At 42.4% G+C, this 18,130-nt stretch overlaps 1 protein-coding gene across 2 annotated transcripts in view; it reads right to left on the bottom strand.

Moving 5' to 3' along the window:
- The window catches only part of LOC121879819 (probable glutamate receptor), a 32,653-nt gene that overhangs the window by 12,018 nt on the left and 2,505 nt on the right, over nucleotides 1-18,130 (bottom strand). For both annotated transcript variants that reach the window (XM_042386614.1, XM_042386613.1), the window contains exons 3-11: nucleotides 16,903-17,079; nucleotides 16,519-16,733; nucleotides 16,254-16,376; nucleotides 14,764-14,929; nucleotides 14,066-14,307; nucleotides 9,346-9,530; nucleotides 8,924-9,154; nucleotides 8,381-8,559; nucleotides 4,302-4,455 (exon numbers count right to left, since the gene is read on the bottom strand). In XM_042386614.1, coding sequence (XP_042242548.1) covers nucleotides 4,302-4,455; nucleotides 8,381-8,559; nucleotides 8,924-9,154; nucleotides 9,346-9,530; nucleotides 14,066-14,307; nucleotides 14,764-14,929; nucleotides 16,254-16,376; nucleotides 16,519-16,733; nucleotides 16,903-17,079 — 1,672 coding nt within the window. The remainder of the gene's footprint in view (nucleotides 1-4,301; nucleotides 4,456-8,380; nucleotides 8,560-8,923; nucleotides 9,155-9,345; nucleotides 9,531-14,065; nucleotides 14,308-14,763; nucleotides 14,930-16,253; nucleotides 16,377-16,518; nucleotides 16,734-16,902; nucleotides 17,080-18,130) is intronic.

Consider the following 18,130-nt stretch of genomic DNA (forward strand, 5'->3'; position numbering starts at 1 on the left):
GTGACGCATACGTTAGTTTGGGGAGAATAAAGGCGTTGTAGATAGTCCTCAGCTCTGCCGTGGGTGTCCCAAGTAACCTAAGTCGTCGTAGCATGTAGAGACGGTACAAGGCTGCCTTGACTGTGTTATTTACATGGGTTTTCCAGTCCAATTTGTTGTCTATAGTTACACCCAGGAGTTTGGCAGACTGCACCAGCTGGAGAGGATGGGCACCCACTGTGACAGCTGGGCCTTGCACTGGAGTGGTGGCGGTATTGATGTGCACGACTACGGTTTTGATGTGGTTGATGGTGACTTTGTTCTCCGTAGTCCATGCCTGTAGCCTGTCCAGGGTGTCTTGTAGTGATGAGTAGTCTGGTGCGGTGTTGTCCACTAAAACCCCTACAGTGCAGTCATCCACATACTTCCACCTGTGAGGAGTGTCCGATAGAGCGTCGTTGATCTGGATGAGGAAGCACAGTGGTCCCATCTTGGTCCCCTGGGGAACACCACAGGTGAGGTGTTGAAATGTGGAGACCGAGTCCTGATACCTCACTGCCTGACGACGTCCACTCAAGAAATCAGTGAGCCATGAGACCAGGTTGGTGGGCAGCCCTAGTGCAATGGCCTTGTTGATAACAGTGCAGTGATCAACAAGGTCAAAGGCCTTCCTGAAGTCAACAAGGGCAACGGCCAGTGATGTCTTACGTTTCTGCAGATTTTTGTGCAGAAAATCCAGAAAGCTCACTAAGCATGGCCTTGTGTCAGCTAAAACGATTTTTTGAAAACCAGTGTCCAGATTCACTACATTTTCTGGATGTGAGTGTCGCAAGAGAACTGAGAATCACCGAAACATCGCCACTCATCATACTCAGTTGGATCATATCCTGCTATGGGTATCAGTAGCGTGCCTGGATATCTGACTGTGACACGGCCAGGTGCCTTTTGCCGAAGATTGATTATAAACTAGTTCACTGCAAGAACAGACTGCAAGATTATCTTCTCAGGCCACCTAGATCGAAACCTCGGCGAAATTTCGGCGGTCTTCGACAGCGCGGTACCCAGTGTCATGTCTCTTGTTATTTTTCAATTAGAATCCAGGAAGAGCAAACGCCGTCCTATACACACATTGTGCAGGCAATCAACAAAGCAGCAGGACAGACTATTCCCGTCACGTGTAGACTGCGACCCGACAAATCAATTTAGGAAGATAATCCACAGGTAGTTCAAGCCCACAAGAAAGTTGAGCATCCGAGAAGAACAGGAAGGAATGGCGAAGCAGATACTGTAGTGTTAGATTTCGCTAAAATTTATGAAGAGAGACGGTTGATTGCTATTGACGACGCCATTCGGTCAATGTCATCAGCGGGTACGAAACCAGAGGGCGTGCTGCGTGGAATACCATCAACACGCTGACCGGTCAAAAGAAGAAAGTTTCACTGAATCTCGCGGGAAACACTCTGGAAGAACCCAAGAACTGTTTGAAGAAGACGTTTTTCTGTAAGATAGTTAAAAGCACCACTTTCTTCCGCCGCAGAAATTGTTCTACCTCAATAAATCAAAATTCTATTTTTTGGATAAATTCAACACTGGTCCAGTCACAGTAGCTGAATTCTTCAGCATTGCACGAGATAGCCCCGGTGGGAAAGCAAAGGGACTAGATGGTGTTCCGGTTGAGGTGTTGCATATCCCGGCATTGGTCCATCAACGCGTCTCGATTATGAACGACATCTTAGAAGACGAAGATCCACTAGATGAATGGAGAAAATTGCAGATTGTAGAAATTCCAAAGAAGCTCGGAGCAACAAAGATGGAAGGCCATCAAGAGGTTTCTCTGATGTCCTGCACTGTGAAACTACACAGTAAGGTTCTCCTGAAGAGATTGCAGCCTGTACTAGATAGTTGTTTACGACCAGAGCATAATGGTTTTCGCCTGCACAGAGACACAGTGATCCAAATTCAGGCTTTGAGACGTGTTGTGGAAGAAGCTAAAATTCACCAGAAAGACCTCGTCGTAATTTTCGTCGATTTCCAAAAGACATTTGAGATACCACATACTGTACATGCCATTCACAGTAAAGTCAATAAACAGTGCGGTATCCTGGTTCACACTTGCCAGTCAGTCACTCTTGCAGCAATGAAAGAAATCTATTATAATCTTATTTACAAACACTTGATACACTGTCACACACTATGGGGGCCTCTGGCTCCACAAAAATACAACCCCTGGTCACTGCACAGAAAAGAGTTGTGCGGACAATGACCTACTAGAAAAAACTGATCACACTAACGAAAAATTTGCCAAATTGAAAATGTTAAAATGCGATACTACTAACACTTATTGTCGTGCTCTATTAGTTTATACATCTGTCAATCACTTGATTGAGAATAACTATTCACAGTCCTGGAATTATCAAAGATACAAATTAAGACACCCAGAGCTACTTAGACCCCCCCTCACCCCCACTCGGTTCTCTCAGTCCCAGACCTCCCACCCACCTGAGCAAAGACTTCGCTCCATTCCTTTAAATCATCTCTTAAAAAATATATATTGTCTAAGTATTAATAATTTTGGAAATCTTACTTTATACTCTTACTTTCATTGTACCACCAAAACCATTATAGCATATATTGGCACGTAGATAGATAGAAATTAACATTGCAATAATTATATATTTGCCGTCACAACATGATCCTGACTGTTTCTGTCCCCTTGTTTCGCCTTAATACAACCCATGTTGAAATTCTTCCCTCATTATCAGATTATTGCACAGGTATATCAACTTCACTGTAAAATATGTATATACTTTTAATTAAATGTAAAAAAAAGAGAGAATGAAAATAAATAAATAACCAAGTGATGATCGTGGTAGCATTCTCATAAGTTTATACTAACACAATGTTCGTCTACTCTTCCAGATGATACTACATGTTACATAATGCTTCCTTGAGATAAATGTGCAGGCACCGCCATGAGAACTCAGGTTCTCAATTGGCTAAATCATATCAATATTGTTATTATTATCCACTCTGTATCTGTATTTTTCTAACTAAATAAACTGTTTCAATATTAATATCAATATCAATGTTCCCTCGATTCTAATCACCGGAATAATGGCTCTGTACAATCACACAAAAGCTTCTGTGGTCACGCCAGACGGGTTAGCAGACACTGTCAGATATCGGACACGTCCGGAGTGCTGCAAGGAGACACATAAGCGCCTTTTCCCTTTATTCTTCTATTAGACTGGGTGTTGCGTACGGCGATACCAACAGGGGTCGATGGATATCAGCTCTGTAAAAAAACGAGAACACGACACCCGGAACAACGATTGTCCATATTGGGCTATGCCGACCATCTCGTTCTGATGTCGTCATCCGCGAGCAGTGCACAGTACATGTTTAACAACTTGGTTTAAACGGCTGCAATGGCGGGATTGCAGATAAACGCCTGGAAAACGGAAGTGATAAGCATTAAGTTAGACCAAAACATTCGAATCGCTTTTACAAGTACTGGCGATCAAGTGGAGGACCTGCCACAGTGCCGAAAGTTCGTGTATCTCAGCGGCTCTGTTTCCGATCCTCGCGACGACTTTCTTAGGCGACGGGGCTTGGTCTGGAGTGTGTTGGGACAACTGTCAGCCTTACCGGACCAACTCCGATCGCGGCTGTTCAAATCAGTGGTAGAACCCATTCTACTCTACACCGTGGATACGTGGACGCTGACGGTTACACTCGGGCGAAAACTGGATACTACTCACTCTCATCTGTTACGAGCAACAATCAATATTCAATGGACAACACGTATCAGCAATGTTGATTTATACCAGGGAACCGATCTGCAACCACCCAGCCAACTACTACGAGAACAAACACTTCGACTGGCTGGCACATTATTCGCTCGTAGGAGTACTGTCCACAGCCAGTGCAGCAAGTATCACTTGACGACCATTACAACCACTATGACGGGGGCAGGGCAACACGGTAACATAATGCGATCAACTACTTAGAGATGCGGATGCACCCGACCAGCAGAATGCAGTGCGACATCTGAGAAAACTGGCGTTGAGTCGTGAAATCTGACGGCGCAGCACTCAATGTTATATACTGTCTTGTGTACAGTACAATGTAATTGCTTTATTGTAGATTGATAGATAGATAGATAGATAGATAGATAGATAGATAGATAGATAGATATATAGATATTCTTGCAACTGTTCCATTCTTGGCAACTATATCGAAAAAGATTTTGTTTCCAGATGAAATTATTATGACTGATTATATGACCATATTACAGAAACACACACTATCAATGATCTTACACCGGTAAATAGCAGAGGGTCCTCCCTGCCTCGTTCCTCCCTGCTGTGTTTAAGGTAGGTCTTCAGCACGTCATCTTGCCAAAGGTTCAGTAGGCCCGCCTCGATCAGTCGCTCTTTCATCATGCTGATCTGTCTCGTAAATGGAGCTCCTTTTCTGTAATGAAAGATGCAATATGCTGTCTTTATTTTAGAGTGACTCGAAATTAGAATTTAGGAATTTCGTTTCGTCTGGTATATCTTTCACCCTCCAAAGCCACCTGTTTAATTCTATTTTCATTTAATTTTCTTTTTTTGCTGACAATCCTTAAATATCTGCGTCATCTTCACGCATGGAAACCAAGTGTTCTCTATAACACATATTTTTTTTGCTGTAGTGCATTTTGCTCCACTTTCATATCGAATCAGTATGCAGCTGCCCTAAAGAGCATCGCCTATAGATAAGAGATTATTCTAGAATGATCAACAATCACATAGATAGATGATCATGGAAAATGCTGAAAGTAACTAATAACATACAAATGATAAGGAAAACGAACGCAAATAAGTACTTCAACAAAGAACGTTCAAAATAACAAGAACTACGACACCTAGGAGAAATACAGTATTAAGGAGAGTGCTTACAGACATTACTTTGGTAAAAAGTGATAGTTTTGGTCTTTAAAGCCAAGTCTTGAAATCTCACAGGCACCAATTTTAGCCAAAGAAGCTGATACATACAATGTCTCTGATCGAGGTAAGGAAGTACATAATTTGTGAAGCATATGGAAGGATGACTATAGACAAAAACAAGTCGAGAGTGGGGGAAAAAAACAACTATCTGTGATACCGATGTTGTCAAAAGATTGTACTTCGATAACAGAAAGAATAAAGTCAAGGAAGGAAAGAAGCATATTTAGAGACGTTAGAACAAAAATGACTAATCTGCTGAACAGGAAAACATAAGTAGGCCAGGCTGAAACACCCAGCCTCGTAGTGAGTTAAAACAAAGGCCTACAAGCAATGCCATCAGTCTGGGGGTGGATGCATGTTGAACTAGGCCTATAGAAAATTAAATGTACTTTATCGAATTAATGAAGACACAATTCATGAAGTTAAGGGACAATTATAAAATTTTAAGTTACTGTGGATAGTTTCCCAGTCTAAATATGTCACGTGTGTCCCAAAGAAAACTATTAGAAATAGCAGAAGGATGACGTCATGGGGGGAGGCAGGTGAGCGCCCTGAGGGATGCGAGGGTGATGAGTCAGTCAGCGCCATTCATTGACCAAGACGGACGTCTTCTACGCATTCTGCCAAGGAAAACGACCACGTGGCCTCGTCCCTTCCCGTGCACGTTTCATCAGTGTTGGGAGTAAGTTTTTATTCGTTCTTAGACAGTGTTTAGATAGGGCGGAGAAGAATTTAACAGTAGCTAACTGTTATCGCCGCTGGCTTCAACTACAGTGCTGGCGTTCCCTTACCCGAACAAACATTAAATCTATCAACTTGCGACCATGTGCGCCGCCCCCCCACGCGACCTGCACAAACAAGATGCCCTGATTCTGCTGAGTGTATGGTTTAGTAGAGGGTGGCGTGGCCGCCCAGCCTCCATGATGCAGATCACCCTCTATGCTATGAGGACCAGCCCTCTGTGGTGAACACGGACTCCCAATCCTGGCCGAGTTTTGTGCTGGAACAATTTACACAGTACTATTGTCCCTTGGAACACCATACTGGTTCGCATTGACCCGCACTTGTAAGTACAGCCAAAGTGATGACATACTCCTCAGTACTGAAATATTGTGGACTAATTATGCCTACTCGCTTCTGCCTTATCTGGAGCAATAAGACAATGAGGAATGAAATGTAACTAAGATTAATAGAGTTATGAACTTTGCATCATGTCACTATGCTTAATAATCAATTGTAATTAAGATGAAATCGTCTGAGACAACTATGTATCGGATAGATCACCATGCAATACTAATGAACGCCTTGTTCTCTGCAGGTTTTAACCACATCAATAAATATTGAATGCATCAAAGGGCAGGTTTCAATCATTCCCTTCGACTTGCCCGTCACCTGAACGTCCTCAACCAAGGCGTTTATACGCTGAGAAGAATTTAACAGTAGCTAACAAATTGCTCCTTTTCCCGCTTTACGAGAACCCACTTGGTTGGTCGGTGATGGTTGGTGGGTCGTTAGTGGTGGTTTGGAAGATATAGCTGGCAAAGCCCGAGACGAACAGGTGTCTCTGACGACTAACTACTAGAACCAGCATCCGCACTTTGGTCGGTGGTCGATCTGGTTCATTAAATTTCCCCACCTTGGCTCATACAACACCACATTTCTTCAGTCAGTCAGTGAAAAATCTTACTGACTGGAAAGTAGAACCCCGCCCTCAGCTGGGCAGGGTTCAACTGGCCTAACTAGGCGGGCTGACGGTTGCTCTCTTCCTGTCCTTGAAGCACTGGGAGCAAACTGAGTGCAGACTGAGTGAATGAAAGGTCACACGCTGCGACCGGGAGTTCTAGTGGTTACATAGAGACATTCATCTCCCTAGCTTTGGGTGTATGTGTAATCAACGCTCCTCGTGGTTGATTGCACATGTGAGACGTAGGGATTCCTCTTCAAAAGTTGGTGAATGGCTGTAGCACCTTAAAGAATGGGTGTATTCTGAGCATATGTGTGAAGCATGTTACGGGTGGTGGTCGTGAAATGTGATTAGAATAGCCAAGTCCAGGTGTGAGATCAACGTTCCTCATGGTTGATTGCACACGTGGGACATAGGAGTTCCTCTTAAAAAGTTTGTGAAAGGCTGTTAGTGCCTTAAAGTACGGGTGTATTCTGAACATATGTGTGAAGAATGTTACGGGTGTTGGTGGAGAAATACACTCATGACTCCTGAAACCTAGAGAGAGTAATGAAAAGAACAGCGGAGCATCCGCCTGCCTGACGGGTCATGAGTGATTTTCTCGGTTTCTTGCAAATGCCTGCCACTTGGCAGGTTAGCAGTTACAACCTTCGGGTTCTGGGTAGTTAGGATAGTTAGGATTGTAGTATATATATATATAAATATATATATATATATATATATATATATATATATAAATATATATATATATATATATATATGTCACCTAACCCGCCAGGATTCGAACCCACGGCCCACGAATCCTGGCGGGTTGAGGTGTTGATTGTATGTAGACGTCCGCGTGCTTTATTGGGCTAATGAACTATATATACTATATATATATATATATATATATATATATATATATATATATATATATATATATATATATATATATATATATATATATATATACTATATATATATATATATATATATATATATATATATATATACATATATATATATATATATATATATATATATATATATATATATATATATATATATATATATATATATATATATATATATATATATATATATATATATATATATATATATATATATATAGAAATATATATGGATCCTCGTGTTTCGAAGCGGGAATTGGTAAAACGTTACTCTGACCACCTACGTGATACGGGTAGTCCCCATTCGAGGTTCACGGCGCCATAAGCTCGTTGAACAGGCTTTGTGTGAAATATAACAAAGTATAGGACTGCTTTTAGTATCCTGGTTGTCCAGCGGTTAGCATTCCCCGGTCACAGTCATGGGCTAGTGGGCCGTGGGTTCGAATCCTGGCGGGTTGAGGTGTTGATTGTATGTAGAAGTCCACGTGCTATTGGGCTAATGAAATATATATATATATATATATATATATATATATATATGTAATCGGTCGAAATTATTCTCACTTAACTTGGGGTCTATTATTATTAGATGGTGTGTGTGTGTGGATACTCGACCCATTAGCCTTAAAGCGTAACGGATGTTTTTGCTAAACTAGGATAACTTTTTCTTTTGGGGGCGGGTCTTTAATTTAATGGAAATTAATTAAGCAATAGAAAATTTACTCCATTTCATTTAAAACGTTGTTTACTATCATAACATAAACGACAATAACAGCATCCCAAAATTAAACTTTGACATATCAGACCTCTGGACATTTCCCTAAATAACTGACCTGAAGCCCCAGGCGTTGCCACCGAATGCAAGATATTTCATGATGCCGATGTACAAAGGTGTGTTGCCAAACTTGTCGGTGTAAAGACGAGCCATCTCCGTCGTCACGTATGACTGGATGTGAATGAAGGAGAATCCACCCTGCATCACTCGTTCCAAACCCTTATCCATCTCGTAAATCTGTTGTGAAGCAATAGTTTCAGAAAGGAATTTAAGACTGTAATGTTATAAGAAGCTATGCCAACGAGAATTCGTGTTGGGCAAGTGATACATTAAACTAGATTTATTTTCATTTGAGAGAAACAATGATATAGCTTGTTTTATATTACTCCTAAGTTATTATTATACTTGATGACTTGTTGAGCTAACAGGAGTTATCAATGTCCTGGCTCGAGTGCCTTACTTAATGATGTCTTACCCTGGCCTGAGTATTTATCCTGGTTATGTGGATTATGGTGAAATTTTATTCCACTCTTCAGTCGTTGAATTGGTCACTATGAAGTGGTATTTATTAAACTTCTACTCGTGGATCATGTTTACTAACCTCTATGCCTCTTAATATTGCTTGGAGATCAGGATCGGAACTTTCATTGAAGTAAAGAAAAAAAGTTCCTTGTAAGTCTGTAGAACCCCAGGACCAGCCATCTAGGTTGAGGAGATCCTGGAAGGTGTTAATGGGCGGGTACTTACTCTGGACGGAGAGGTGGGCGATGAGGGAGGAGCGGTAGGCTGTGGTGATGATCACACACGACAACAACCACCACCCAACCAGGACCTGAACACCAGGAGTTATGATACGAATCGTTACTCACTCCGAAATACAGGAGACGATCGCATTTGTCCACCTTCTCGATTTACTGGCTATGAATTAAAAATAAATGTTTAAGCCAGTTTTGAAAACGATATATTATATACTTGAAATGTGAATTTTGACAGAAGGTTATGATGGCTGAATAATGTCTCTACCTGGCCAGTTGTGTTGGTGGGTATGGTTTCTACAGGTTCCATCAGTAGCATCGCCCAGCTGTTTAAAAAGGCGGGTATCAGCCTGACGCTACGCCCACTCGCCGCCCATGACCACACCTTCTGCTGTAGCCACAGAATGATTCCAAGGGCTAAGGTACACACAATGACCGACATCCAAACTTCCCCTGAGGAAAAGGGAGAAGGATTTGCTATTAATCGATCGCTAATTAGAAAAGATGTCCACAGTACATAAAAGAAACTCAATGTATCATTTAGTTCCTGCTGCTGGCTGGGTTGTAGTACTTGGCAGGGCTCACACGCACGGACGACATTGGAGATGTCGGAGTCGATGCCGGGCCAGAACACAGTCTGTCTTGCACGCCGTTTGGTAGCCTCAGCTCCACGGTGACTTTCGTGAAGGCGAGCCAAGACGTGGGGACGTGAGGTAGCAGGGACAACTACCGAAGGAGAGGTGTCACTGGCAAGAGGAAGGGGTAGGGCGATGGCAGGGTGGTTACTGCTCCCTTCGTGCACCCTGTTGGCGTGTTTTACCTCGAGAATAGGTTTGGGGAAGTCCTGGGAGATGATGGCCAACTCTTGGCAATGTCTGTAGGACAGCAAAGGAGTCGGGACACCATTATGCACATCAATTTAGGCTTGACACGACCTGTTGCCAAAGGTGACATGTGCCTGGAGTGAATCCAGGGCTGGGGTCATCTGTGAACCATCTGCCGTGAAGCGGAGATCCTTGGGGGGCGGTCCTAGATCACTTGGAGAGATCCCCAAACATTGCAAATGTTGGGGGCCGATGACTGTAGCATCAGCGCCAGTGTCGGGCAGCATCTCGAGACGGGATGACACACTGCCGTACGTCACGATGACACTGATGTGCTGGGGAACTTTGGTCCTAGGACGCGAGGGGGAGTACACTTTCCTAATATGGCTCGAGCGTTGTCCAGGATCGTCGTGCTTCTGATTGGACGACTGTGGGCGTCCCTCACTGGTGGAAGGGCGCTGCTGCTTCCACCGACGCTGTCCCTTGGGTTTGTTGGTAGGGCAACACTTGTCGTAGTGGTCCAGACGACCACACACATTGCACTGGACGCGTTTGGCTGGGCACCGTACTGTAAGTGACCAGTGGCCCTTCCGGTCACAACTGTTGCAGGTAGACTCAGCAGCTGGACACACCTGTGTTCCGTGCTGCTTACCACAGCTGTTACCAAAGGAGCCGGGCGTGGGCGTGGTGGGCGAAGGCGTTGGGGTAGACTTCTTGTCCTTCTTGTACTGGGACATAGCCCGTACAGCTGAAGGAGGAGCTTGGATGGCAGAGGTGGCACACCTAGTAGCCTCATAGGAGAGACATTTTGACAACACATCCTTAAGAGAAGAGGAAGAGTCAAGGGAGGGGAGGCGTTGGACAAGCTCCTCGTCCTTAACACCCATCAGGATCACCTGCTTCAACTGGGTCTCCTCGCACTGCTGGTGATTACTGGGGCATATGTCTACCTCTTCCGAGGCTCTCTTGAGTCGTACATAGAAAGCGTCAAAAGTCTCGCCCTCCATCTGTCTACAGCTAAGCAATTCCCTCCTGTGTAGAGCTTCATTCCGCTGTCCTTTGATGTGCCGTTGTAGAACATCAAGCACCTCCTCTACAGACAATGAAGAAGTTGGGGGCACCTGCAACGTATGTTCCAAGACACGCTGCGTTTCCAAAGACAGGCACATACGTAGCTGAATGAGTTGTTTAGGCTGTGACAAGCTCTGGAGATCCACCATTGTAGCATAGTCAATCCACTGTCGCCGCCATTCACGAAAAGTCTGGAAAGTCACATCAGGCTTCAAGATGGGTGGGGGTTGGGCAGCCGCTTTGGGTGGGGCTGGAGGGCGTGACGAAGGCGTTGACGAGGAACCTGAACCAGTTGGTACCGAAGCGGTGGAAGATCCAAGGGCTTGGTTAGCAGTGAGGCGAGATATCAAAGCTTCAAACCGTGAACTATCTTCCAATCTCCGTTGGTGGTCTCTGTCTGCCTCCGCTCGTCTCCTTTCTTTGTCCTCAACACGTCTTCAAGATTCGTCCTAGCGCCTTTCATCCCTCATAAACTTCATGAAAGCAATTATCTCTCAAGACAAGGCAGAAGATCGAGGTGAAGGACTTCGAGATGTGGTGGGGGGAGATGGAGCATCTCGCTCCCACTGGTCATCCATCTCTGTAGAGCTGTCATCCGTCTGACTCATCTGGGCGTTAGCTACACCACTGCATACGGCACGAGACATAATTACTTAATCTGTATACTGTATCTCAAATCAGTGTTGACCGGTCAGCCCGTCATATCAACAAGATCTGAGACAAAAAATTAATTAAATACACAGATAAGTAGATTATATATAAAATATATATAAAGAAATGACTGCAGTCTGTGCGTTCGTGCGTGTGTGTGGTGTGTGTGTATGTGCGCGTCAGGTGGTGTGTGGCTGGAGCAGTGGAGCAGGGTTGCCAAATGGCCGTTTCCACGGCCAAATTTCTCTAATTAGGCCGTAATAAACTTCGCCTGGCCGTGAAAAAACGGATGGTCACGGCCAAACTATTTGGCCATATTTTGGACGAATTTTGTAAAACATGTATTAATTCCTCATTTAGTGGATTTTAAAGAAAAGTCGAGCAGATTTTCAAATTTCACAATGAAAATGCTGGCTCAGTGACCTCACCTTGTCATGACCTCACCTAATGAGTGACCTCACCTCTTCTCATGTTTACTTGACCTACTGAGCTGACTGATCTTTCTAGTTACTACCTTAGTTGTTAGTTCTCATATTTGAGTTGTTCAGGCTGAACGTGTCCAGCATATGGATAAAGCTTCAGAGCTAACAAAGCCAACTGAGTTACTTTCTGAAATTCCGAGTGCTAGTTTTGAAAATGTCCACTAGTAAATGGAAAGGGTCCTACGACAGTGGTAGAAAATATAAGAAACCAGGGGACGATGACGAACTAGACGTTTTGCTGACGCCAACTAGTGTTATCAAGTTCTCCACCATTATCATGCTCCACCACCATTTATGATTAAGGTAAATCTTCACTGTAGATTATAGATATTATGTTTATGTAATTATTGGACTCTCAATTCTAAGTGAAAATTTGGTTTTATTACAACGTTTTAAGTGGATATTGTAAGGGATACTTTTATTTGGTGTGGATTGCAAAAATAGCCTTGTGCTTCCCATTCAAAAAGTTTTGGCCGAATTTTGGCAATTATGGCCGTAAGATGGCGTGAAGTTGGCCGTGAAGCTTGTCGTACATCTGGCAACCCTGCAGGCGAGCAGGAGTCAGTTACCCTCGAGACACGGTCTGGGGAGGGTGTGCTGAACATTGCTCCTCAAAAATGCCCTGTACATGTACAAGCCTTCCACCTTGGGGAATCCTTTATAAAAGGGTCCACACTTAAAGCACTGCACGCACAAGGCACTTATAACACTTCACAGAAACTTGCTGTCACTGCAACACTTCTCAAACTTGCTGTACATTCAAAACAAGTTCTTGGGGGAAACTGCGTTGACTGTTGACAGAGCGGGGGAGTCCATGAGCCGGTCTTCCCACAGACTTTACACAAAAGCACTTGCACTGATCCAGTCAATTAACTCACTGCGCCATGTACATATTCTGGGTCCTCAGTTCTAACTACAGGAGCGAACACAAACACCTCTAGAGTTCATTGTAGGTTCTATTTGCTGGATCTGCACAGAGGTACAAGCAAGACTGTACTCCCTACTCTCTCTATGGGTCAACTGACCTCTCAGGCGACATGTGGCAAGTGATACATTAGCAGCTTCCAGATGTCGCCAGGCACATTATCTAAGCGTGTGGTGACATGATAAAGGACATTGCCACACGCTGCTGGCTAAATAAGTAATGTATATAAATGGAGTACATACATAATATACATACAACATACATAATATACATACAGGGACAATAGTTTAATGGAATTACCGTCTTCGATACAGTAAAGATCATCCCTCTCTTTCCACCATCATGGAAATCAATGTTAGAACTTCTTTTTCTCAGTAGAATATGTCGGGATATATGTATCTCAAGCGTTGGATGAACTAGACATGATAAGCCAGTCCCATGGCACCCAAGTGGATGTGTATTGCCCTTAGATTTTTTGTGGGGAAATGTCAAGGATAATATTTTCCAAACCCCTGTTTCTGACATTTAAATAAGTTGTGCAAAGATAACCAAAAGCATCAGCAATGTAACGAGGGATAAATTAGCTTAAAAGTGCTACGTGTCAACATAGGTATACATGTTAAGGTGTACTGAAGAACAAAAAATAATATTTACTCTGACAATATGAAAAACACTGCATCGCTGTATCATTTGTACTACGCACAGACACACGTAAATTATACAGTATATATATATGCTGATAACCACAAGGAAACAAGAAAACACGAAGTTCCGAAGCGCTTTCGTGTAATTCACATCTTCAGGGGTGAGTACAGACTAAGGAGTAATACTTGGGAACTTCGTGTTTTCTTGTTTCCTTGTGATTATCAGCATATACTTGGATCACACGCACCTACAGTGATTTACTTGCATAAAGTATATATATATATATATATATATATATATATATATATATATATATATATATATATATATATATATATATATATATATATATATATATATATATATATATATATATATATATGACATTACCTTCAAATGGCCTGGTGAGCGCCAGGTTCCGCGGTAGAGGTGCGGGCTTGAGGGTGATAATAACTATGGGGTCGTTGCTGTAGACCCTGGAGTAGTCGACGACGAGGCTTCTTGATGCTGTGACTGTTAGGTCGAGGGAGAAGTCAGCCTGCTCGTGCTGGAGGGTGCCCACAATCCCCGTCCAGTTACCACCACCAGCCGGAGTACCCCAGTTCCTATCCCAAGGCTCACGTATCTCATACCTGGGTGTCATGCGCTATATATTTGAGAATATTCACCAGTTAAGCGTATGGATTTATCTTTATCTTATTGGTCATTCACATAATTCCATTTCCTTTTTAACTATTATTTAGTTCTTTAAAAAAATGTCTATATTTTTTTTCCTCCAGGTAAACGTTTTAGAGTACACTGCAAACTACCCGGTGAGCTTTTTTTCTTTTTCCACTAAACAAGGGGAAGGTGGGGATAACGTGCTTTACCACACACTGGCGATCACGAGGAAGAGTACAGCGGAAAGAACTGAGGGAAAGGAATGTTGCCAGGATGAGGATTCTTGGCTGTATGCGGCTGAGTCATTACGTTGGTGGTAAGATTTATTCATGTGTTTGATCAGACCCGTGGCTCATCCATAACTGACTCTAGTATTGTTATTATTGGTATTGGCATGACTTGGGTCTCATGTAAAGGAACTGACTTACGTGAAGTTGAAGTGAGAAGCGATGATGTCCAGCATGCGGATATTAAGGGAGTCCAGGGGAGTTCTTGGGGTGCCTGGTTCTGCTCCGTCCTGCTCGTAGTTGATGAAGGGCATGTAACGTAGGGTAACAGCGCGGAATGTGTGGCCCCAAAAGTTATCCATTTGATCTAGGGATAATATATGCATGAGGTTAAAGGACAACATTTCAACTTACTTTCTCTATTAAATTATTAGATTTCACATAGATTAAAACTGGTGCGACTTCTTCCATTTGAATATATTGGGTCATGAAATATTTTCTAATGGCATTTTGTCGATTGTCTCTCTATCCATCTGTATATATCAACGTATGCAAATATTACCGCATCAGTGAGCGACCTGATTTAGGCAGAATGATATAAATTAATAGCGAATTACAGTAAACGTCTATTTACATTTTAAATTTTGAGTTCCCTATAAGACTTTGTTTGTCATTTTGAAAATGTTCCCTTTCCCGTCGCCTTGCATACACTTACTTTGCTTATTTTGAATCAAGTTCGTTGTCATTATTTAAAGCGACCTGTCTTCAAATCTCGAGCAAAACATCTTTCGTCATATTAGTGGCTCAGTGTTGACCATACGCTGTTCTTAGAGCGTGTCTGTTAATTACGGAAAAATGATTTTTAAAGTGTATTTATGAACCTACAAACCGGCTGTCTGCTAACACTGAACATCTTAAATTTTGTACATGATTACTGCCTGGGCTCTAAAGTTGGCATAATGCTGACTTTCAGTCCCATAAGCACACTATAAACGCTTTATTTACACACACACACACGCATACACACACAAGCACATATAATCTCTACAAATAGTAGTGTGCCAATTATGGAACTGTGAGGACCTCTAGTGTTCCCCGGTAGTCATGTCGAAACTTATGCGGCTCTCCATAAGTACATCTTCACATTACATGGATACAGTTACCAAGTTTCTGACTAATTTTTCTCAAAGGAATAACAGGTTAACTATACTTGCAAGTACTCTTTCACTGGCCGATTAATTCAAACCAAATTGTTCGTTTTATATGGTTTCTCAACCCTGACAACCCGTAATGGGGCAGCATGGATAGAGCTCACTAAAGACTCAGGAGATGGCGTGCAGCCAATATACTCGTATTATTTCGCCTTTCGCTTCCTCAGGTTTGCAGCTGAGCAGACTGGGAGTAAACCGCACAATGGCTGGATACAGAACTAGAATCATTGAATGTTAGGTCAGAAAGCGAGTGCTTAGAGTTAGTAGTTGAATGCTGCTACAGTAAGTTTACCTGTGTGATGGCAGAAGTGATTAACGAACTATACCAGTAGGCATTCTCTCGTGTGTGGACGTCCGGAGCTAAGAGTTTAACGCTATTTATCTCTGAATATATGATAGAAAACTTATACTAAATAAATTCATATTTTTGACGGAATTTTTTTGTAGTTGGAATCCCATTTTGTTATGTAGTCGACGTACCTGGGAAGAGGTTGAAGCCGTGGAGGCCGGAGGTCAGGTTCCCCCGGTGGAGAAGTTGGACCTGAGCATCACCCTTGTTGCAGTACAGACATCGCCCGTACACCCTCACGTGCGCATCCTTACCTTCTGTTTACGGAAGGTGGGAAAGAAGTGCGTTTATTTTTTAATTTACATTTTCGTTATTACCATCTTAGCAATATTAGTTTATATTTTCCTGCTGTTATGGTCGCATTTTTGATAAAAGAAACATTCACTTAAACATTACCTTTCGTGGTACCACCCCTCCCGAGCCTTGTGTTGTGTAGTGGTCCCTGGCGACTGTCAAGGCTGTGGAGAGTAAGGTTCTGGAGGGTCAAGTAGAGGGCATAGACGGTATTACGAAGATTTTGATCGAGAAGGACAGCCTCCATCCCTGCAGTCCCACCCACAGCCACCACCACTGTCTGTGGGTGGCGCCATAGCTCACACCACTCCAGGAACCTACGTGAATCTCAGATTTGATAGGTAATTGTGCATCACGTTTTGGCTCGACACTGCGTTCAACTAGTAAACTGCCGAATCTGTTGAACAACTGGCATGATATCCGAAAAGCAAATATTAAAAAACAGGTTTTATGAAATTTGAGTTATACGATGTTAACATAACTTACTTAAACGTTAAGATGTTACTGCTGATTTTGTTGTCAAGATGAATGAGGAGGGCACAGCAAGTGAGGGTAGCATCTCCCCACAGCCTCTCCAGGAGAAAATCTCTGGCAGGTTGACTCTGAAAGAACACCCACCATGCCTCTAACACTGTCACACCTAGTCCACTTCTCATTAGCTGTCTGAAGTAGAAACAAATATTGATTGCGCCAATAAGAAACATACCACATGCATCCTTGCTCCGCCTAACAGTATTTCGTTCGTTTGTCTTTTTTTATGAACTCTCCCTGAGACGTTGTTCCAGTGGATTTGATATTGCCAAAGTTTTTTTCTCTACCGTCGTCAAACTTGACATCTATCTGGACAGTCAAGCTGCTGCATCAAAACCTTTCATGAACAACATATGCAATGTAATCTTCATGATTTACCATTTTTTTTATTATATAAATAATTTTTTTGTGTCTCCTTCTTTGAATTTGCTCGTTCTTTCGCTTAACCCTCTTTTGAATTTGTCGCGCTGTTTACCGAAAACTTCACAACAAAATATTAAGATTTTGTATAAGATTTCTCTGAATAATGAGCAACATTCAACGGAAAAATTACTGTTAGGAGCAAGACAATGTTACAGATATATCTTTCTTAGTGTATGATGGTTGCTGTTATTGTTATAATGTTATTACTGCTCTTACATCTAAGGTCTTTAAGTGCGTAACAAGGTTAATAATTACACCAGTCCATCAACAATTAAAAAAATATGAAAGAAAGAGCAATTTTATATAGTTGTTGTCTCATGTATGTTTATAAACTTTGCGCTCCCGCTAGAAAAAAATAGTTATTCGATCACAGAAAAATAAAAAATAAATAAAATTTTTGTTCAATCTCCATTCAAGTCAAACAAATTGCATTAAATGAAAACCTTTACTCATATATGCCACAGATATAGGCCTATGTATAATGTTTCAGATTTTATCGCTGTAATTTTTTAGTTCGTAGATATGTTAGTTTTCGATACAGGGCAGTCCTTACTAAAAAGGCCATCGTGATTCCTTAATTTTCCGAGTTACAGCCGTTTTTTAAATGAACCCCAACGTCCGATATACTTCAGGTTACAAGCATAATATGAATCGGCAGATACAGCTTAGAGGCGAGCCCAGTAACTTGTGGGAAGTGTTAGGTTCAATCTCCACTACAAAATACACGATAGGTACAGTACAGTCAACAGCAGAAGGTCTT

This window comes from Homarus americanus, unplaced genomic scaffold (assembly GCF_018991925.1).
Source record: "Homarus americanus isolate GMGI-L3 unplaced genomic scaffold, GMGI_Hamer_2.0 scaffold13662, whole genome shotgun sequence".
In the NCBI taxonomy this organism is placed as follows: Eukaryota; Metazoa; Arthropoda; class Malacostraca; order Decapoda; family Nephropidae; genus Homarus; species Homarus americanus.